Raw genomic sequence first — 22,513 nt, forward strand, 5'->3', positions numbered from 1 at the left:
TATGAGCTATTAGTTGGTCTGATCACAATTACATGTATAAATGGAAAAAGTAGCACAGAATATCCTAATATACAGATAATCAAATAAAGATTTTCATTTTGACTGCACTACATGATATTATGGTTGACTTTCTTTCGTAATTACTTTTTTTTTTTTTTTTTTTTTGAGACGGAGTCTTGCTCTATCATCCAGGCTGGAGTGCAGTGGCGCGATCTCGGCTCACTGCAAGCTCCGCCTCCCGGGTTCACGCCATTCTCCTGCCTCAGCCTCTCCAAGTAGCTGGGACTACAGGCGCTCGCCACCACGCCCGGCTAATTTTTTGGTATTTTTAGTAGAGACGGGGTTTCACCGTGGTCTCGATCTCCTGACCTCATGATCCGCCCGCCTCGGCCTCCCAAAGTGCTGGGATTACAAGCGTGAGCCACCGCGCCCAGCCTACTTTTTTCTTAAGATAGCAACATAAATACCAGCCATGTGTACATTCTTTTAAGGTGAATTACCTGAAAACAATCTACAAATTGAGTACTTTCATTCCCACAAGTACATAATGCATATCATGCATGAAAGTGTTGAATGCAAAGATAACCATGTGGTTCTTATCTTCCAAGAGCTTCAGGACACTCACAAACCTCTCACTGAAAGTTGACCTGACCCTGAGCTGTCCACGTATGTGGGTTCTGTGGGCATTATGGTTGGCTGTCTTCTAGACTTCTAGATTTCCAGCCTACCCCTTTCCCACAGTGTGGCAGCTAGGCCATTGAGTGGAACTGATTCTACCCCAAGCTGGTCATGGGCATTCATTAAGGGATAGATACAAAACCCAGCGGAGTTCAGAAAGAAGTTCAGACATTTTCCATGGTTGCAGAAAGAGATTTTCTCTCCCCCAGGATGTGAAACAAAAAACTGGCAGCCTTCTTGCTACCAGGAAAGAGGCCAGCATAAGGATGAAACAAACACACAGAAGAACTGGGGGAATCAGAAAAGTTGAACCATAACCCTATTTACTTTCTGAATCTCTGGATCAAACCCTGCCTGATGCCTACCCCACTTCTGGACACACATATAAATCCAGTAAGCTGGTATAGGCTAAGGTGTCTTTTATTTGCAACAAAAGGCATCTTGAAATGTCTTCTTTGATCTCTTTCAGGCCCTCCTCTCTGCTTCTCACTGGTCCTGAGTGTGTCCTGGAATGACATGTGGGCTGTGCTATCAGTGTTGTGTGTGTCACAGATGCAATTCAAAATCCTAAGGCAATGAATTGGTTTTCATTCACATATATCTGATATCTCGTTTCTCTGGCATTAATGAAAATAATTGATTGCCTTACCATTAATATTAAAAGCATAAAAGCAACAGGGAGCTTCTCAGACATGCAGCATACTTCTCCAGTTGCATTCCTGAGCTTTGCTGATGAACATGCTTTTAAAATGACACCTTGGGACTTCCCAGGGAACACTAAGGCTGGGTTGCCTCTCCCAACGGCCTCTCCTAGCCTCAGCCTGAAACCTAAGGGCAGTGCTGTCCGGGGGACAGTCAGCCCAGAAAGACAATGTGTGAAGAAACTCAATAGTTCCTTTCCTTATTTATTAGATTCCAGATACATGGGACCAGGATGGAAGCATCCTAGGGCATTTGATTTACATGGGGTTTCTGGGAGAACATATACAGAAGAAGAAAGACGTACAAGTAGGTGATGCAGCAATGGGGAACTGCCATTTTAAAAAATATATACATCTTAAGAAGCCATTCCAGCCATATTATCATTATTAGAAAATAAAACAATCTTTCCACATAGTGCTTTTCTTTGGTGCTGTTCCGTGAGCATGGACTCTGGACCCTTCAGTCTTCTTGTCACAAGCTGGTCACCCTCCCCTGTCACTTCCATCTGCACAGAGGGAGGGCAGAGTCTATGGGGAAAGGAGGTCCCCCCTGACAGAGGTGGGTGCAGGTTCCAGCTCCTCTGAGGCTCTGCCATGGCCTCCTGACTCTGCTGGAGTCTTGAGAGCCTCTTACTTGGTTCTTAAAATGTGGCCCGAGGAAGTTCCCTATATGCAAAGATTGGTTTTCACACATGATGAGTTCACAAAGTGACAAAGCCAGTCTGGAAACTTTAAAACGTATGAGGACAAAGGGACCAAACAAAACCCAGCCATACCACCTTCTCCATGGTTGGATTTTTATGTTTTATTTCTTGGTTCATTTCAAATGACCTGTATCATGAGAATACAACTGAGACAGGCTGTTTCCTCTTTACAGATTTTCCAGAAATGGCAGGTTTAGGGTAAACTTGAGATCTGTTCCATTACGGGGAGGGTCCCCTAAACTCTCCTCACTTCACCACCTTCCACTAAGTCAGTCCTCTCCCTTCCCTGGAAAGGGTCCTCATCTTGCCAGGCTTCCAGCTAAGAAGTTGGCCCCTGAACTTCTTTTGTGAGTGTCCAATGGACCCATTCAGTACCAGGAACTTTCCCATTGGATGGAGGTCCATGGTTACTGACACATTTCCTGTTGTGATCTGAGTTTTAAGTATAAAAGCAGCTTCCACCTCATGGACACCAACCATCAGGGCATCCGCCCCACTCTGCTAGAGGGGCTCTGAAGTGAGGGCACTCGCAGCAACACTAGATCCAGTGAGGCACAGCTGCCCAGTGTGCAGAACACCCACTCGCTCCAAGCCAGATTTTACATGGTGAGTCAGAAATGCTTTCCCTAGAAAAGGACAGCAGATGCCAGCTGGGCACGATGCCCTGCTGCCTGGGTCCTCCAGCTTGAGCAGCAAGTGACAGAGCAGGGTGCTACCTCAGCCCCGCTGCAAGGACACAGCACAGTGAGAGACTGAGGGAGCCCCAAAGTGCACACCCCAAGGTCTCTACTGTGAAGATTTCCCCGGAGCAGAACCTCAGGGCAGAGCCTCTAACACTGTGCTAGACTTGGTTTGTAGCTGGTGCTCCTTGATGCCGAGAAGGGGCCTTTGCCCCGAATGTGTGCCTCCACCCAAATGAGGGAAGATGGGCTGCATGGAGGACTAGGGATGCAGCATCCTGGGTAACGGCTCCAGTGCCTACTCATCAAGTGACTCACACCCGATTCCCCACAGGCGAGGGGAGCTGGAGGGACACATCACTGGTCTGGGAGGGCTCTTGGAATCCTTAACATTTTCTGTGTGGGACACCATCAGAGAGCTGCTCTGCAGTTTGTGGATTTCAGCCAGCCCTCCCTCCTGTCTGGGATGACCTTAGCATGTCCCAGCCCAGAAGCCCAGGCCGGGAGGTTCCTGGGGTAGAGCCAGGGAGGTGGGACCAGGGCTTCCATGGAAAAGCTGCAGAAAGGCACCTGGCTGCCTGGTGTCCTAGTGCTGGGTGAGATCTGCCTGCCTCTCTCGTTGAGGGGGTTGGACTAGAAGGGCGTGGATTGGGGATCCCCGGGGGGTTGCTGTGATCCCTGCTTGCGAAGGCAGCTGATTGGAAGGGGCATTTTCCATCATGGCTTGACACTCTTTCATCCTTGGGAGATCCTCTAAGCTGCTCTTGGCCAACCTGTGAGCACAAATGGGTGTTCAGGGCTGCCCCTTGAGTTAGTGAAAACTTTCACGGCCATCCATAGAAATAGGGTGACCCACTGTCCCCATGTGCCTGGGGTAGAGGAGTTTCCTGGGACAAAGAAACATCCTGGAGAAACCAAGACGGTTGGTCACCTGGCACAGCCAGGGAGACTGCAGGGGTCCTGCCAGAGAGCTGGCATGCTCGCGGTGCCCAGGGGAGCTACACCAAACCTCTGGTCGCCCAAGTGTGGTAGGAGGGCACCCCTCCTGTGGCACTGGTACACTAGCCCTGCGGCATGATGCTGAGTGCAGGGAAGGGAAGCCAGGAAGGATGAGGCAGGCCACCCCGCTGAGCTCCCTCCCTTTGGGGCTCCCCTGCCTACTTATCTCAGCTGCTGGGCCTTTCTGTGCTTGGCAAAGATGAGTCTGGGTCTCTGTTCATCCTGCCCTGATGCTCCCCCCGGGGTGCTCTCAGATGGAGCCAGGCTCCTGAGCTTCTCACAGGCTCACCTGGCCTTGAGGGAGAGGGGGAAGGCAGAAGAGGGAGAGGGTTCTGGGGAGGATGGTGTGGTCCCCGCTCTTCTCTGTGCCAGCACGTACCTGTCTATAGACCCTGGAGTCGCTGTGGCTGGCTGAACCCACTGGGTGAGTGAGCTCTGAGGTAGGGTCAGGAAGTAGCGGGGGACTCCCCGGGGGAGGAGAAGAGGAGGAGGACAGGTGGACACCAGGGTGGTGGGTGACAGGCAGGGGGGTAGGCCCCGAGGGGTGGGGTGCCCAGGAAGCACTTGAGCTCTAGCCGCTGCTCTCCTGTGGGTCCTCCCTGGGTGAAAGCTGAGTGGAAACTGTGGAAGGTATGGGGCCTCTTGAGGGGCCCCAGAGGATCTCAGAGCAGGCAGGGCCTCTGGAAGAAAGATACTGTTGTCCCTTGCGTACCTGTCCTCTGCGGAAGGAAAAGCTCCAGGTGGTATCCAGCCTGAGCAGTGCCCACCCAGGCCGCAGATGGGGGAGGGGGCAAGGGAGTTAGGAAATGCACATGCTGCCTCTTGGTGGCTCGGTGGAGGGGAGGGGGCACTTGCTCCAGTGGTCTCCACTTCAAAAGGGAGTCAGCCCTGGCGTAGGCCTCCACACCGCCCATGGAGAAGGAAAGACATACCAAAGAAAAAGCCAGTTACAGACGAGCCCCACACCCCTGCCCCCCCATCCCTGTCCCCCGCCCCACTGCACCCGGGAGTCTGCACACAGCCAGGAGGTGAGAAACCCCTGCCTCTGGGACAGCTCAGAGCCATGATACAGGGGTTGAAGGTGGAGGCTGGTGGCTGTGGAGGTCTCCACCTCGGTCTGTCCGTTTGTCCGTCTGTAGGTGGGCATTGGTCCATGTGCGGGGCCATCACACCTTGGCCTCCAGCATCTCCAGGAAGAGTTTGTGCATGGGCACTTTGCCCTGCAGTTTGACGCTATAGAAGTGCTGCACAGCCTTGGCGGCCGTCTGCCGCAGCAGGGGCAGCGTCAGCAGCAGCTTGCCCGTCCTCCGGGGCTCCTCATGGCGCTGGCTCAGCTCGTAGTCCTGCAGCGCCTCGTGCAGCAGGTCCTGCAGCTTCTGGACGGCCTCCAGATCCTCGATGTACATGGAATCTGCAGGCACAAGGACGAGCATTAGCAGGCTTGGCCGGGGAGTGCTGCCTGGCGCAGGGGCCATCTTGGGGTCCAGGAGGCAGCATGCAGGCAGGCAGGGGTATCTTCAGAACCCTGTCTTCACAGAGAGCCAATCTGAGGCTCAGAGAGGTCACAGAAGCTAATGACAGAGCTGGGACTCAAACGCAGGGAGAGACTGGCGTCTACAGGGGACATTTCTCAAGAGGTCACCAGGGGGTGGCAGCAGAGACCCTGGAGCCAGACTGTTGGAATCCTGTGTCCCTTACTTGCAGGCTGTGTGACTTTAGGCAAGTTATTAACTTCTCTGAGCCTCATTTTCCTCACTTGTAAAATGGGATAATAGCCATGCCTACCTCAAGGGCTTAAAGGAGTTAAACAGGTCAAGGGTTTATAACAGAACTTGTCACAAATCAGTGCCCTGGTAGCGGTATCACCCCTACCACCACCCCTAGCCCCATCACTACTATCACCATGACAACCACTGCAGCTGCCGCTGCCAGGCACCAGCTCCCCAAGTCTTCAGTGCAATCACTAACCTGACAAAATTCTGGCTATAGGACACAGAATACAGGCACAGATATAGGGGCTGAGCTCTGTGTCAGGGTGGCAGCATGAGGCACGGTGATGGAGGGAGCTATTGGGAGTTCTTTAAAATCTTGGGAAAGGTTTTGAACTTAGGCCATGACCTAGGGGTTCAAACAAAATTTACCTATATCCTAGCACGGCAGGGAGGCACCTGCTGATGGCCACATTACAGCTGGGTCTGAGCCGGCTGTAAAACACAGGAGTGAGGACTCACAGGGTGGTGGTGAGGGTGACTGAAGCAGCACATTACCCAGTGCTTGGTCAGCACCTGGTCAATGTCAGATAGTGTTATTCCTATGGGGACTCAGGCTGGGGGGCAGTGTCCTTCCAGGGTTGGGTCTTCACTGGCCCCACACCCAAGCCTCCTCCACATTTTTCTGCTCCCTGCTACCAAGGCAGTGAGCACTCCTTCGTAATCAGGTGGGAGAGGAAGCAAGGCCCCATTCCTACACTCTCGGCCACTTACAGAGTGCGTACCTAACATGGCTGGGCCCTGCTATGTGGGCTCCTGACTCCTGCCAGCTCTCTCTCCCCTCCCTCTCCATCCTCCCCTGACTCTCCCCAAGGAGGACAAAATTGGCAGCTGCCTTTGACCAAAAATGAAATAAAATAACATTGCAAGATTAATTTCTTTGCAATCCATCAGCAGGTCTGTATTGATGGCATTGATAAACTGTTAATTACAAAATCAATGGCTATGAATTTTTCCTGCTGTCAGGGAGCTTTGGGGATGGCTGGGATGTGGGGTAAATGGCAGCCAGCAGGCTCCCAGGGGGCCGTGGTGTGGGGTCACAGTCTGCCTCTGATGTGCTTGGGCACTTCTGCCCAGCGTCAGCCGCCTGAGCCACTGGACCCACACCTGAGTCATCCCGTGCACTCAGCCTCAGCAGTGGCACCCATGGCGGCCCTGGGGGCTGCTGCTAGGACACCTCAATGGTCTCCTGGCACCCATCCCTCCTCCAGCCAACACATTTTCTCTATCATGCCTGGGTGATCTTTCTCCCTCAAGGCTGGGGCAGGTCACTCCCGCACAACCCTTCCTGCCTCCCTGTACTGACCCCATCACAATCCAATCCCTTCACAGCCCTTAAGCTTCTGGTCTGACCCCAGCCTGCTTTTCTAGCCTCTCCCTGAAACTGGCCTGTTCTTTCCCCATTTTCTGCCTGGAGCTGATGGCCCCACTACAGAAGTTTACCCTCCCTCTTCCCATCCTACCGAACCATCTCTTGCTTTAAGACCTCACTCAGCTTCTACCTCCCCAGCTGAAAACAATGTACTCTTCCCACCTTGAGCCCTTTACATGATCCTCTCTCATGCCAGGAATCACTGGCTCTTTCTGCCACATCCAAGCTCATGTCTTATCTCCCTTGGAAGCAGGAGCTACATCCAACTGGCTCCTCTTCCCCAGGCCACCCACTATGCCCCGCAGAGCCCAACAGAAACACAATGACCTAGGAGGGATCTGTGCCAAGCACAGTGGCCACAGCCTTACGTGCGTCACTGCACATTCTTCACAATGAGCTGCTGTTCTCCCTATTTCACAGATGAGGAAACTGAGGCTCACAAAGGTCAGGTTGCCAGACACTCAGCCAGCAGGTGGCAGAGGGAGGATTTGAACCCAGGTCTCACTGACCCTGAAGTACACGCTTTAAACCCAGCCTGCTCAAAACATGGTACACAGACTGGCTCCTGCCTGCCCTCTGGATGTTACTGATCTGTGATAAGAAACTGAGAGTAAGCATTTAGAAACTTTATAGCACTTTGGAAGGATGATTTATATTTATGTCTGTTATATGTAAAAATTTAAAAATTTGGCTCATGTTTTGTACATCTGGTTTTTAATTTCATTTTTTTAATAATTTATTTTTGTTGTATTTTACAAAATGATCTGTCCATAATGGATTGAACATTTTGAAACATTTAAAAATGGGTCCTTCATCACAGGTACTTTGGCAAGCACTCCTCTAAATCATTACTTTATTTTATTTATTTATTTATTTCTGAGAAAGGGTCTCACTCTGTTGCCTAGGCTGGAAAACCATTATTAAAAAAAAAAAAAAAAAAAAAAAAAAAAGACTACCAGCCTGCTTTCTGAGTATCTACTTGATAGCAACAGGGCCTCATGCTCAACCCCTCCGTGCTGGGAAGGAAGCATTCCCCTCATCAAGGCCTGCGGCTCTCTGGAATAAGCACTGTGTGTTCCCTCTTGGGGGTCAGCCAAGGCCCTGAACGTCACAAACTCCTCCTCCACCTCCAGCTTCTCATCCTGTGCACCAGCTGCAGGATGGCTCTCTACGTGTCGCTGGGGCAAGAAGTCCAGAGACCTGAAACCTCATACCATGTGACAAAGTGCACTCAGGCAAAGTCTGATGCCAACAGAAGTTCCTGATGGATTCATATTGACAAACCACCACGGGTCCTCAGGTAGGGGTGTGTGTGTATGTGTGTATACACATGTATGTGGTGCATATGTGGGTATGTGTGTGCACATGTGTGTTCACATGTGTGTATGTGTGGGTGTGTATGCATGTGCATGTGTTTGTATGTATGTGCATGTGTTTGTATGTATACATGTGCATGTGTGTATGTGTGCAGGTCCATGTGAGATCAAGGGAAGAGCAGCTGAAAGCTGGTGTGGTGTGGTCCGGTACTGAGGACCAAGTAAGAGTGGAGGAGACACTACCTCTTTACTCGCCTCTCCCAACACAGACAAGATTGAGCTCTGTGTCTGGTGTAACTTAGGAGAGCCCAGAATAGAGGACTTGAGCTCCAAGGCCTGGCCAGCTTCCTGCACCTGGCTTTGTGCACCTGGCTTCCTCTGCTTTAACTGCTTTTGCTCCTCCTCCACCCGTCGGAACCTCCAAGCCCTCTGCAATATCTGGTTCAAATGCTCCCCTCTGTGTAGGTGAAGCACAGGGCCGTGATGCTATTCTGTATGATACGTCATTGTAGAAACATGTCATTATGCATTTGTCAAAACCTATAGAACAATACAACACAGTCGGCCGGGCGCAGTGACTCACGCCTGCAATCCCAGCACTGTGAGAGGCTGAGGTGGGTGGATCACCTGAGGTCAGGAGTTTGAGACCAGCCTGACCAACATGGAGGAAGCCCCGTCTCTACTAAAAATATAAAAATTAGCCGGACATGATGGTGTGTACTACTCAGGAGGCTGAGGCAGCAGAATCGCTTGAACCCAGGAAACAGAGGTTGTGGTGAGCCGAGAACATGCCATTGCACTCCAACCTGGGCAACAAAAGCGAAACTCCATCGCAAAGAAAAAAAAAATACAACACAGAGTGAACCCTGATGGAAACTATGGACTTTACTTAATCATATGTCAATATTGGGTCACTATTTGTAACACATTACTGCATTAATGCAAGATATTAATAATCGAGGAAACTGCTGGGGAAGGAGGACATGAATGGGGTGGGTGTTTGGAACTTTATGTACTATCTGCTCAATTATTCTGAAAAATTGGCCGGGCGCGGTGGCTCACACCTGTAGTTCCAGCACTTTGGGAGGCCAATGCAGGTGGATCACCTAATGTCAGGAGTTTGAGACCATCCTGGCCAACCTGGTGAAACCATGTCTCTACTAAAAATACAAAAATTAGCCAGGCGTGGTGGCAGGCGCCTGTAATCCCAACTACTAAGGAGGCTGAGGCAAGAGAATCACTTGAACCCAGGAGGCAGAGGTTGCAGTGGGTCCAGATTGCACCACTGCACTCCAGCCTGGGCAACAAGAGCAAAACTCTGTCTCAAAAAAAAAAAAAAAAAGTTATTCTGTAAATCTAAAACTATACTTTAAAAAAACAGCATTAGGATTCTCTAACAAAGAATGCACTACAATTTTGGAATTCAATGTGTAAATATTCTCTGTGGACGTATGTAAAATTTTTAATATTATTTTGCATTCATTTATTATTAATAAAAGATTCGAACTAAAAAAGTGGCATCCTTTTCTGTGTTAGATCAGCTTCCCTGGGAGCAGAGCCTGAGGCAGGGGTTTAGGTACAGACATTTATGGAGGGCATGTATTCAGGAGAAAGGAAGTGGGGAGGCAGGAAGCACAGGAAAGGAGAAAGCAAGGCAAAGATGGGACCTCGGCTTCAGCCTGATCCCATGCGGGGCTCTGATCTCGACTTTTGTTCCCATGTGGGTCCACCATTGCCTGGTGGTGCCAAGGAAAGGGCCACATAACCCTCTGGGCAAGGCAGAGGAGGGTAGGCCCTGTAAAGGGGTACCTCGGAACTGTTAGCAGCTGGGGGATGGATGCACCAACCCAGTAAAAGGGATCCAAGTGGGTCATCAACAGCACCCCCTGCATGTGCCATGAAGCCATGTGCTAGGGCAACCAACTGTCCCAGTTTGCCAGGGACTGACGAGTTTCCTGGGATATGGGACTTTCATATCAGCAGGACAGTATTGAGCAAACCAGTTGGTTACCCTGTGTATACTGTCTGCATCTGGGAGCCAGTTCTTCCTCTTCCATATGCTAATAACACTTTGTATCCTCTATCATTAATAATAATGATAATAATTAATATTTATTGAACATTTCCTCTAGGCCAGGCACCAGGCTGAGTGCTTTACTGTCAGTCGATCTTTAATACTCACAAAAGCACTTGGGGCTGGGCATGGTTGCTCACACCTGTAATCCCCTCACTTTGGGAGGCCAAGGCGGGTGGATCACTTGAGGTCAGGAGTTTGAGACCAGCCTGGGCAACATAGTGAAACCCTGTCTCTACTAAAAATACAAAAATTAGCTGAGTGTGGTGGTGCACGCATGTAGTCCCAGCTACTCAGAAGGCTGAGAAGCGAGAATCGCTTGAACCTGGGAGGCAGAGGTTGCAGTGAGCCGAGATTGCATCGCTGCACTCCAGCCCAGGCCACAGAGCGAGACTCTGTCTCAAAAAAAAAAAAAAAAGTGCTTGGAAGAGGTGCTCAGAATATCCCCACTGAACACACAAGGACACTGAGTTGCCCAAGGTCATACTGCTAGGAAGTGTCAGAGATAGAATTTGAACTTGGGTCTATCTGACCCAGACCTGGGTGGTTAACTCTGCCACACACTGCTCTGCAGCAGAATTATGTGTGTGATTCCTGACATGTGCTCTCTTTAGGGAGGGTACCCTGTATTTATCCGTCTCCTGCAGCCCCCTGGCACCCAGCACTATTCCCTGAATAGTGTGGAAGCTCTCTAAGTGTGGGTGTTGGTTACATTCAAGTCCACTCACTGGCATTACCCAGTGCCTGCCTCTCTCCTCAGATAATCTAGCCAGAAGTTGGTGGCTGCTAATTAAATGGAGTGAGTCCTCCTTTGTAACCCCAGCTTAAACCACTCAGTTAGGAAGGTTTTATCCTCCTGTGTTCAAGAAATTTGACTGAAAGATTCAAGGAGTGGGTATAGGTTCAGGTTGATTTTGGAATCAGAGGACCTTGGTTTGACTCTTAACTCTGACACTTTTTAACTGTGTGACCCTGGGCGATTTTCTTTACTTTTCCGGGTCTCGGTTTCCACATCTGTAAAATGGGGTTGCAATAATAAGAATTTTACTCTTGGGTTGTTTGTAAGAATTCAATAAACTCCTAGCTAATTTAATAAGTTGACGCTGAGCGTGGTGGCTCATACCTGTAGTGCCAACACTTTGGGAGGCTGAGGTGAGAGGACTGCTTGAGCCCAGGAGTTTGGGACCAGCCTGGGCAACATAGTGAGACCCCATCTCAATAAAAAATAGAAATAAGAATTAGCCAGAATAATGGCACATGCCTGTAGTCCCAGCTACTCAGGAGGCTGAGGTGGGAGGATGGCTTGAGCCCAAAAGTTTGAGACTGCAGTGAGTTAGGATCAAGCCATAGCACTCCTACCTCGGCGACAGAACAAGACCCCTCTATAATAAACACATAAATAATTGAGTGCTTTTTATGTGCCAAGCATGTTGCAAGCAGTATAATTATGTATAAAGAAATCCTGTCAATAGCCTTGTAGAGTAGGGACTGTTTGCTGCCCTCCTTTTACTGATGAAGAAACTGAGGCACAGACTGAAGCAACTTGCCCAATTGGTAGACGTGGGATTTGCTCCTTAGCAATGTGGCCTCAGGACCCATGTCCTTAGCCAATGTGCCAGTCTGGATGTCTGAGGCTTAGGAAATGCTCAGCCAGTGCCAGCCTTCATCGCCAGCTTTTTATCTGCAGGCCACCCCTTGGACAATCTTTGGTAATAAAAAGTTTCAGTGTTTTCCTTTCATCTCTATCCATGGCAGCCAGCCCTGCCCACAGGCCCCAGAGATGGGCTGGCTAGGCCCATGCAGACCCCTAGAAGCTCCCCCTCCAGGCCCCGCCGCCGCCCTTACCGGAATTGGCGAGGGCCAGGGCCTTGAGCGTCACAAACTCCTCCTTCTCCACCTTGAGCTTCTTGTACCTGCGTACCAGCTGCAGGATGGCCCGGTAGAGCTCCAGCAGCCCCGCAAGGCGGGAGTGCTCCTCGTCCATGATGTAGTCCTCAGCGTACACCAGCTTGTCATCGTAGGGCAGCGAGCGGTACACGATGCCCAGGATGAGGATCTCCATCCAGGCACTCTGCAGCAGGCTCATCTGGTCCCCCAGGGAGAGGTTTGAGAAGCCTGTGGGAAGAGGGGGCACAGAGGGCAGCAGCAGGTCAGGAGGGCGGACCAGGGGCCTCCCTGGGGCTCGCTGGGGGGCAGAGGTTGCGGGGTGTGGCTGTGTCCCTGGCACCCCTGGATCCTGCTCCCGGGCCTTCCCTGTGTGGTGTAAGACTCACTGTCCTCCCTTGGGTAATGCGTCAGACTTGGAATTCATGGAAAAGACTTACAAAGGAAGAGCTCAGTCAATGTTGACAGTTGTTGTTATCATTATTATTGTTAGTTCTATGGTATTTTCCAAACGTCTGTGGAGGCTTTTTGATTAATTCAATGCATTTGTAGTTAAAGGAGTGACTGAGTACATACTGGAACCAGGAGGCAGCAGTACATGCTCTGGGCCACTCTGGGGAGTTTCCAGGGCCCACTCTCTGCTCAAACCAGGGGAGGCTTTGGTGTCTGAAAATGACACCTGATCGTTGATGCAGTCTCAGCTGTGCAGAGACCCACGGGCCTGACCAAGAATGAGGACGCAGCTGTTCAAAGCCACAGGGGAAGGCCCCAGTGACCACGGCCTGGGGCTGCTAAGAGATCAAGAGCCCCCGGGGTCAGGGGCACTTTCTCACAGGACAGCCTGTCCTCCCAGGGTCCGAGCCCCTCTTCCCCGGCCATCACTCTCCGCTTAACGATGACCCAGCAGGCCTGTTCTGGGAGCTTGGAATCATGGTAGTTCCCCCCTCCCTGCTATTGAGGAGGCTGATTCCACAGTGAAAATAAAGTTGGGCATGGAGAAGGCTCCAGAATTGTGACACTGTCTTGTCCAGTGAGCTGTGGGGATTGCCTGGGTTGAACCCTGACTCCCACTTACTAGCTGTAGGCTGACCTTGTGAAAACCATGCAACTTCTCCAAACCTTAGCTTCCTCATCTAGGAAATGGTATAATAGTAGGGTCTAATTCAGAGAGTCGCTGTGAGGTCTAAATGAGACAATGATTCCAGAACATACAAAGTATTTACTGAGCTATTATTACTAATGATGAGATGAAAGTCCTCACTGCAAAACAATGATAATATACTGGAATTGCATTATACATGCACTTAAATTAGGCAAAGTCAATTAACATCTTGATTTATAGGAGAGTAAGAGAGAGTAAGTAAATAGATAAGTCGGCTGATTTTCAAACATCTTAACCACCAAACACAAGGCAGTAACTTCACTGGAGATTCAAACAGAAACTCAGTGACTGGTTCTAACACGGACATGCTGGATTTATTCAAAGAAGGAAGAGCATCCACAGAGTTGTTTGCACCATGCACTATGGGTAACTGGCATGAAGGGATTTTTTCCAGGGGTAATTTTGCCTAGGAAGGACTTTCTACTTCATTTGCTGACTTAGACCCTATCCCTGGCTGGAAGCCACTTTCTGATGTGGGGTGCTGTGGGGGCGAAAAGAGAAGATGCATGTAAAGTGCTGGGCACCTCTCCTGGCGCCATCAGCACTCAACATGCTAGGGTGCTGGTGATGGCTGTGGCTGTTTTTACTATTAATATTATTGTTGTCGTTGACACATCATTGGCATCACTCACTTCTCCTCTCTGGACTTGCCTGGAGGCCTGGGTGGTCCTGAGCTTCTGGACCACCCAGCTCTTTGGCTTGTGTGGTCTCCTCCATCCATCTGCTGTCCTGTCTCCAAATGCCACTTCTTCCCTGGCTTCCACACAGGGCATGGCAGTTGAACCTTAGGGGGCACTCCTGGAGCTGAAGGCCCCTGAGTAGGCAGGCCACCCTTACCCTGTGAGCATTCTCCAAGTGAATTATCACGGTTCCCAAGACTGATCTATACAACTTGGGCCTCAGATCACCACCGGCTAACGGAATCCATGGGTGATCAACAAAAGAGCAGGAGTGATTACACCAACTGACACGGGGGAGCTTTGATTGATGCACCTTCTCATGGGAGAGGCTTCGACAGGGGATCAGGGTGTGTGTGTGTGTGTGTGTGTGTGTGTGTGTGTGGTTGTCCAGATTCCCTGCATGGGAGAGGGTGTGTGGCTGCCTGTGGTGGCCGGGGGAGCTGGGAGGTAATAAAAGATAGATAGAAATGGACATCCAATTTCCCTTATCAGGCCTTTGAGTAGGAGAGAGGCCTTGGGCAACATTAATTAACAGATACCAATCAGCCAGCACCGGAGAGTGTGTGGGGGGAGTGTTGGACAGCTCTAGGGAGGGGGTCTAAAAGCAGACAGACTGGAGGGGAGATGAAGGAGGAGGGCAGGGGCGAAATTAGCAGACAACTGAATTGGAAGGTGGCGGAGAGGGAGGATGAGGTAAGGACTAGCCTTCTGGAAACGCAGGGGAAAAGTCCCCTGTGCAGTGAATCCTGCAGGTACAATCATTAGGATGTTACTAGAATGCTTTTCTGCCCTTTGAGACATTCAGCAAAAACTTACTGAACACCTACTAAGTGCCAGGCCTGTGCTAGGCACCGGGGACAGAGTGGTGTGCTCAGTCCAGAACTGCTCCCTGCCTTCAAGGGTTTACAGTGAAGTGGAAGACACACACCAAAGGGCACAAATCAGCACAAAGTTGCCATTTAAGAAGAGCTACAGCAAATGCAGGGCTCTGAGAGCACACAACTGGGGAAGGTGGTCCAAACGAGAGTCTGGGGAGGCTTTGTGGAAGGGGAGCCTTGAGGGCTGAGCTCTCAAGCGGGGTGGTGAGGGCACATTTGATGAGGCACATGCCCAGGTGCGCCTGGATGGCCCATCCCAGCTCTGAGTTCCCAGGCTGCACAGACACTGAGCTGTTCCTTCCCCTACCCCCGCGGCTGGGCACAGCAAAGAAGCTGCCTGACAAACCTTTGCAGCTAAAAGGAGAGAGAATGGACAAATGCCACAGGCTTCGACTCCCAGGAGACAAGAAAATGTGCCCACAGTACTTGGTTAGACCCTCTAAGATCTTTGGACTCAGGTTCAGGGTTAGCTGCCTTTGCCTATCTTGTAGGAGTCAGGCCCTGCCCTTTGGTGGTGGGAGGGAGACTGGACTTGGAAAGTTTTGTGCCGCCATGGGAGGATGTACCCGGGAGGCCTGTTCCCAAACCTCTGATAGGCTGCTTTGAGTTCTGGACTCAGCCCCTGATCACTCTCTTCCTCCCTGAACATTTTCAAAAAGCCCTGAAAATAGCTTTGATAATCCAAATGTATACTCCAAAGCGCTGAATGGTGATACAGCCTTCTTCATTTTGTGCAAGGAAGGGAGGGGGAGATATCTGATATCTTTTAACATCTGAAATAGTTCAAATATTTTCTAGTATTTGCAAAAAGAAACACCAGAAGGAAAATTGAGAAAGAAAAAGTGGTGACTTCAGGAGGTCGGAGTGGGAGGGGACAGGGATAGAGGTGAGACTTCTGTTACATACATTTGTGTCTACATTTGGCTTCTGAACCCTGTCAGTGCTTAAGATGCTTAAAAATAAAAGTAAGTCATAAATATAATTCAATTAAAAATAAAATAAAAGGCATGCTCCCTTCAACCTAGCAATTCTACTGCTAGAAATTTCTCCTAGTGGCCAGGCACGGTGGTTCATGCCTGTAATCCCAGAACTTTGGGGGCCAAGGTGGGAGGATCACGTGAGCCCAGGAGTGGAATGCCAGCCTGGGCAACATGGCGAAACCCCATCTCTACAAATAACTTAAAAATTAGCCGGACATGGTGGTGCCTGCCTGTGATCTCTGCTACTTGGGAGGCTACAGCAGGAGGATCGCTTGAACCCAGGTGGTCAAAGCTCCAGTGAGCCAAGGTCACGCCACTGCATTCCAGCCTGGGTGACAAAGCGAGATCCTGGCTCAAAAAGAAAAAAAAGAAAAAAAAATTTATCCTAGAAAGAAAAGTACGAATAAAGACATAGAGATAAATGTAAAAGGGTATTAGATCACTGCTTGAAATGATTCAAAATAGAAAAAAAAAAAGTAACTAATGTAATACATGTGATTATTATATGGATGTAATTTTTAGTTAAATGAATGTGCCAAATAAGTTAGAACTCTGTGTGGACGTGGAAAGACACCCAAGGGGGCAAAAAGGGTGTAATCGTATGAGCACAGAGATCAGATTCCTAACTCTGCTGATCACTAGCTGTGACCCTGGCAAGTCTGCCTCTCAGTGCCTCGGTTTCCTCATCTGTAAAATGGGAATCATAACAGCACTCACCTCGTGGGGTTGTTCAGATTAAATGAGCTGACATGTGGAATACTTAGAACTCTGCTTAGTGCAGGTAAGTGCTAGTATTTTGTATAATTAAATGGAAAAAGCAGATGTAAAGCAGTGTTAGGGTATAAGCCCATGGACTGGGGGACACACACGCCCCCCACCCACACACACACCCCACACAGTGGTTGTATCTGCCCAGGAAATTCCCAGAAGGAAGGTTAGGATGGGGAATTTGGAACTCTTAATTTCGACCCATCTGTCCCATCTGACGTCTTTACTAGAACCACAGATTCTTTTACTTAAAACCCAGAAGAAGCCCAGGCACTTCTCCCTGCCCTTCAGTAAAGTGCCTTCCACCCCTGCCTCTCTCAGCTGGGCTGGGTCTCATTCTCAAGTTATTAGTAGCTCTGGGACCAAGAGGCCCCTGAAAAGCTACTGGGATGGTCTGGGGTGCCCCTGGGAGTGCAGGGATGTCCCTGTGCCGGGCTCACTGCAGGCGGCACCGCCCCCTTGAGGCTCTTGGGCCTGCCCAGAGCTCCTGGCTCCCCAGGCTCCCACATGGAGCTCTGCTGCCCCAGGAAAATTGTTTTATCTGCACCAACTCATCTAATAACATTCAGGCTCTCCCCAAGCTCCCCATCCCCCCGTCCGTGATTTGGCACCACAAGCTCCTAGAATTGAAGAAGAAGAAAAAAAAGCACGTAATTTGTGGCAAGTGGAGTTCATAATCTGTTAATTTATGATCGTTTCTGTCGACCTGGAGGGCCATTAGCAGAGGTGATAAAGGGAGATGTAATTATAGGATCTGGGGCCACTTCAGACACAGCTGCTGTCACTCGGCAGCTCATATTTCATTGAGTCAGACGGGGGCTACCTGGGAGCAGCGCCGCTGAGGGACTTCTGTGAAGAGGCCTCTGGGGATGCCCTGCACATGAGAGCCTGGGCAGGGCAGGGTGGTGGAGACTCCCTGGGCAGGCTCTCCTGGCTGGCACAGGCATGAGGCTGCCCAGGGAGGCAGGATGGCAGGCTCGGGTCATTTGGAGGAGGCTGCAATTCATCAAGTGATTCCCCACTGCCTATTAAAGTCTGCTAGCTCTTGATCTCATGGAGTAAGAAGTGGACACTCTAAAGAATTGGGCTTGCCCTATGGGGAACCCAATACTTGGAACATTCGACTCAAGGTAAAAAACCTGCATTTGGGGTAGGACAATGTCAGACTGACTTGAACAATGGCTGGGATTCTGAGTGAACCAAGTTCCCCCTGGAAGTCAGCCTTGTTCCAAATGGGATCCTTGGGGCAAAATTAATTCCTTGTCTCAGCCACAACTCCTATCAGGGGACCTCATGTGTAGTGACTTCTCAATTTGTGCACGCAAAGCTAAGTGTGCAATGCCCTCTCGTGAGATGCGGTACTTTGTGTTTAAGGACAGTGGCCTAAATTCTTCAGAGCTCTACTCCTGAGCAGCCTGGAGTGGCCAGTCCCCCTCTTTCTGTCTGTGCAGGAACTAGATGGACAGGAGCCAACACAGGCCCCAGGGTGGGCTCCAGCTTTTATCCTCCCTACTCAACCAGCTCTCTCTCTCTCTTTCTCTCTCTCTCTCTTTCTCTCTCTCTCTCTCTCTCTCTCAGGGATAGGGAGCCCGTCTTCAGATGTATTCTCCATCTAATCTGAGATGGGATAAAGTTGATTAGTTGAAAAATATCAGGCACCTGGCATGGTGGCTCATGCCTATAATCCCAGCACTTTGGGAGGCTGAGGCGGGTGGATCCCTTGAGGTCAGGAGTTTGAGACCAGCCTGGCCAACATGGTGAAACCCCATCTCTACTAAAAATAGAAAAAAAAATTAGCCAGGGGTGGTGGCACGTGCCTGTAGTCCCAGCTACTCGGGAGGCTGAGGCAAGAGAATCACTTGAACCTGGGAGGAGATTGCAGTGAGCCGAGATCGCACCACTGCACTCCAGCCTAGGCGAGAGAGCAGAGACTCCATCTCAAAAAAAAAAAAAAAAAACAAAAAAAAAAAACAGGCACTTGATTATGTCATTGCCCTTAGTATGAGGTTTACATGCAGTGGCAGGAGACTCCACTAATTAATTTTACCTTAAACACTGGAAGGTCAGGAGGCAAAGAATTCAGCATGCAGATTTATGCAAAATAGGCAAATTAGCATTTAAGACGGACAACTGAGCCCCTGTTTTTATTTTATTTTTTACCAGAAAGAATTCGGCTTTGGACAAGGATAAATGAAGCCATGAAAGGAGGCTTTTATTACTATTAGCAACTACAACAGCCCTGGTAAGTGTCTCTGCCATTCACCCAGTGTACACACTAAGCGCGCTACATCCTCACGGCAATCCCATGAAGGGGCTCTATCGTGATTCCCATTTCACAGACAAGGACACTGAAGCTCCGAAAAAATTCAGTATCTTGCACAAGGCCAGTAAGGACAGAGCTGAGATGAAAGCCCAGGCTGCCTGATTCCAAAGTCTATGCCTTTAGCACTCACTCTGCTCTAGCCCTGCCCTCTTGGTTGGGCACAGATGGGAGATGGAGCTGGGAGGTGGACAGGCACAGAGAAAAATGAGTGCAGGGGAGACAGGGTCTCCTGGTCTTATCTACTTCCTCCGTGGTGTTGCAGGGGTGGGGTTGTGGAAGAAGGAAGCATTGACCCAGGGGACCGCCAGGCGCCACTCGTGAGCCATTGCTAGGAGGCAGGATCTGTTCAACCTGGAACAGGAGTGTGGGGCGGGGGCAGGGGTACTTGTACCCAATTTGGCCCTGGGTTAGTGGAGCAATCCAGGCTGAAGTGTCTTAAGCAGTGGCCTGACCCCACATCTGTGCTGAACCAGCACTGGGCAGATTCAAAAACTACTGAGTGTGTAATCCCTGAGAGGTTGAGCTCCTTAGTAAGGGCGTACCAGCCCAGATCCCTGGTCAGAATGCCCAGGGGCTACCAGGCAGTCCCTGCCAGCAGAGCCTCTGGGCCATCTGATATCTCTGTGAGTCCCTGTCCACAGGAAGGCTCCTTCCTGCAACTTGGGCATGTAAGGTCTCACGTGGAAGGACATTTTTTATTCCCTCAATCAACTGTGGGCCTTGGGCCAGGCATGGTGGCTCTTGCCTATAATCCCAGCACTTTGGGAGGCCGAGGTGGGCAGATCACTTGAGGTCAGGAGTTCGAGACCAGCTTGGCCAACATGACAAAATGCCGTCTCTACTAAAAATACAAAAAAATTAGCTGGGTGTGGTGGCGGGCACCTGTAATCCCAGCTACTCGGGAGGCTGAGGCCCAAGAATCACTTGAACCTGGGAGGCGAAGGTTGCAGTGAGCCGAGATCGTGCCATTGCACTCCAGCCTGGGTAACAGAGCAAGACTCTGTCTCAAAAAACAAACAAACAACTGTAGGTCTTGGTATCTAAAGTCTAGGTCACCTTTGCTGTCTCGTCTGCATGCTGTATTTACCTTTCAGAGCCATGACAAACCAAAAACGGATCTACACACAGAAAGCTGAATTGTCCCATGTTCATGGTGAGTCATTACCAGAAGGATAAAAGGGTGTTTCTACCACACTCTGAGTCAACTTATTAGAGTCTTAAAGGAGTTGAGGAATAAATTGCACAGAGAAAGGCCCCCTATGTATGTAATGTAGAATACATGGGTGTTGGTGTCTACAAAAATAAAAAAGCTCCCGCCATCTGCCCAGACCTAGAGAGGCTGAAAGCAGGGTTTGGGTCCACACACAGCGAAGATAAGTCCACACAGCCTGAAACATGTAACACACACTTTCCGCACCAGAAAGACCCTTAAAATCTCAGAAGCCAATCCAGAGACAGGCCTCCCTTAGAGATCAGGCGAATGGCAATAGTGGGCATGCAACTGATGCCAGCACATGCCAGACACTGTGCCGAACACTTCACACACAGGATCTCATTTCATGGTCACATCAAAGCTCACAAAGTGGGGGACTCTTGTATTCCCATTTGACAGAGAGGTCAGGTGGCCTACCTAGGGTTACTCAGCTAGTAAGCTGCAGACCCAGAATTGGAATCCCGATCTGATTCCCAAGCCCATGCTCTTCACTGCTCCATTCTGCTGCCTCCAATAGGAAGAGAGAGTCAGTCTTTCTTCTGTTGTTTTCTGGCATCATTCCAATAAGATCTACAAGAAAACCCTACTCTTTGCCCTTTAAGGGCTCAAGGAACTTGTTCTTTGAATATTACACTGATTGTAGATCCAAACATGGCCCCACCTCAAATGATAACTAATTCTGAAGAGGCTGCAGCAGTGTAGAAGCCTCACTGGGCCTTCTAACTATCTGTTCCTCTCCAATGCCACAAGGAGAGAAGAGGAGCTCAGAGAAATAGGCCTGCCAGGATTTCACAGGCCTTCTGGGGTCCAGGATCCAGGCATCAGAAGCACAGCCAATGGGTAGGCTGCGGAGATACCGGCTGAGAGTCCCTGGCCACACTCTCCCCTGGTCCCACATGCTCACCTGGGATGTGCTTGGCCCAGCCAATGATGACCACAAGCTCTCGGTCTGCCAGGTCACAGAGAGTGGTCAGGGCCTTGATGTCCCCCTCAGGCATACCGGGGGGAGGCATGGCATAGAGCTTGTCCGGCTCGGCCACCAGTAGGTATGAGACAATCTTGGTCACTGCAACAACCAAAGAGGGAAAGGTAAATGCTGGGAAAAAAGGAAAGGGGCCAGAGTGGAGGCTCAGATGGGTCAGGAAGCAAAGTCGGGTTCCTAAGAGCTCCACGTAGGTCAAAGCGGCTGTAATGTCCCCTCCTGTTCTGGCTCCATGAAGTTGCTGGCAGTGGTGATCTGGGCTGTTGAGAAATATCCCTCCAAGGGAAGTTGCCTGATGAATTCTCCAGGAGGAACCTGCAGAGCAACTTTGGGTGGGGGCAAGGGGAGCATGTTCTGGACATTGGGGCCCGTGGCTTGTCAGGACCATGCTTCATTTGGAGCCACATTCTAAATACGCCAGGCACTGATGTCACCTCCCAAGATCCACATTGTCTCATGACCCAGTGGTGGGAAGATGACGTTTCCCTAAGGGATGCCTGATGTTCCAGGTACAGATGCTGGCAAAAGGGGCAGGGACTGCCCTGACACTCACATGGCTTTTTAGCAGGTGGAGAAATTTGTAAGCTCAGGTATGGGCTGCTCTCTGAGTCCAGCCGTCGCTTGTATTTCTGACGGCCTCCGCGCACTCGATCAAGACGCACACCTATTGGGGAGGAAAGGGAAAAGATCTCAGGAGTTGTTCAACATCACCACTGACTTTGGAATTTCAGCACTGGCTGGGTCCTTCAGGGCCTTGCTCGGATGACCTTTGACAACTGCCCCACGGCCAGCCTCAGGCCAGGTGGCTGGACAATCCTAAAATAATTGTCTAACAGTAATGGCGCATCCCAGTTGCCCCAGGCCTGGATCTGTCTCTCTGGATTCAGCGTCCTTCTGAAATCCATCCCAAGCAACCCTCAGCCCTTGGTTCTCCTTATGTCAACAAAGGCACTCTACCAAGTGTTGGCGGAAGAAGTCGTATTATGTTAGATCTGCTTTGAATCCAGGGAGGGTTAAGTTAACTTGCCAACAAAAGAAAGGAATCCCGGTCATTCACAGGCACTTCAAGGGTTTTCAAACTTTTCACACAAGAAGCATCTGAAGAGGCGCTAATTACAAATGTCAATTTCTAGATGCCACTCTCTGAGGTTCTAGCATAAAGCTCTAGAGTCTGTCTTTACACAAGTCCCCAGGGGATGGGAATGCAACAGTTGGACTGGCCACCTCTGGACTGGAAAATCAGTGCCTGGAAATATCTTGAAAGTAGGTTCAAAAGCAGCTGTGGCTACTCCACGTCGACACCCACTTCCAGGAGTGAGAGTTTACCCTGGAGAGATCTGTCATTGTCAC

The 22,513-nt window shown here is 50.2% G+C and overlaps 1 protein-coding gene across 4 annotated transcripts in view; it reads right to left on the bottom strand.

Annotated features, from left to right (window-relative positions):
* Positions 1-1,570: 1,570 nt before the first annotated feature.
* Positions 1,571-22,513, bottom strand: part of ESRRB (estrogen related receptor beta) — a 194,821-nt gene continuing 173,878 nt past the window's right edge. For 2 of the 4 annotated variants that reach the window (XM_058429542.1, XM_058429541.1), the window contains exons 4-7: positions 21,717-21,827; positions 21,086-21,247; positions 12,139-12,408; positions 1,571-5,173 (exon numbers count right to left, since the gene is read on the bottom strand). In XM_058429542.1, coding sequence (XP_058285525.1) covers positions 4,929-5,173; positions 12,139-12,408; positions 21,086-21,247; positions 21,717-21,827 — 788 coding nt within the window. In that variant the 3' untranslated portion in view covers positions 1,571-4,928. Of the gene's footprint in view, positions 5,174-12,138; positions 12,409-21,085; positions 21,302-21,716; positions 21,828-22,513 lie in introns of all 4 variants that reach the window. The other 2 variants (XM_058429543.1, XM_058429544.1) reach the window with 2 other exon arrangements.

Source organism: Hylobates moloch, unplaced genomic scaffold (genome assembly GCF_009828535.3).
Source record: "Hylobates moloch isolate HMO894 unplaced genomic scaffold, HMol_V3 SCAFFOLD_16, whole genome shotgun sequence".
In the NCBI taxonomy this organism is placed as follows: Eukaryota; Metazoa; Chordata; class Mammalia; order Primates; family Hylobatidae; genus Hylobates; species Hylobates moloch.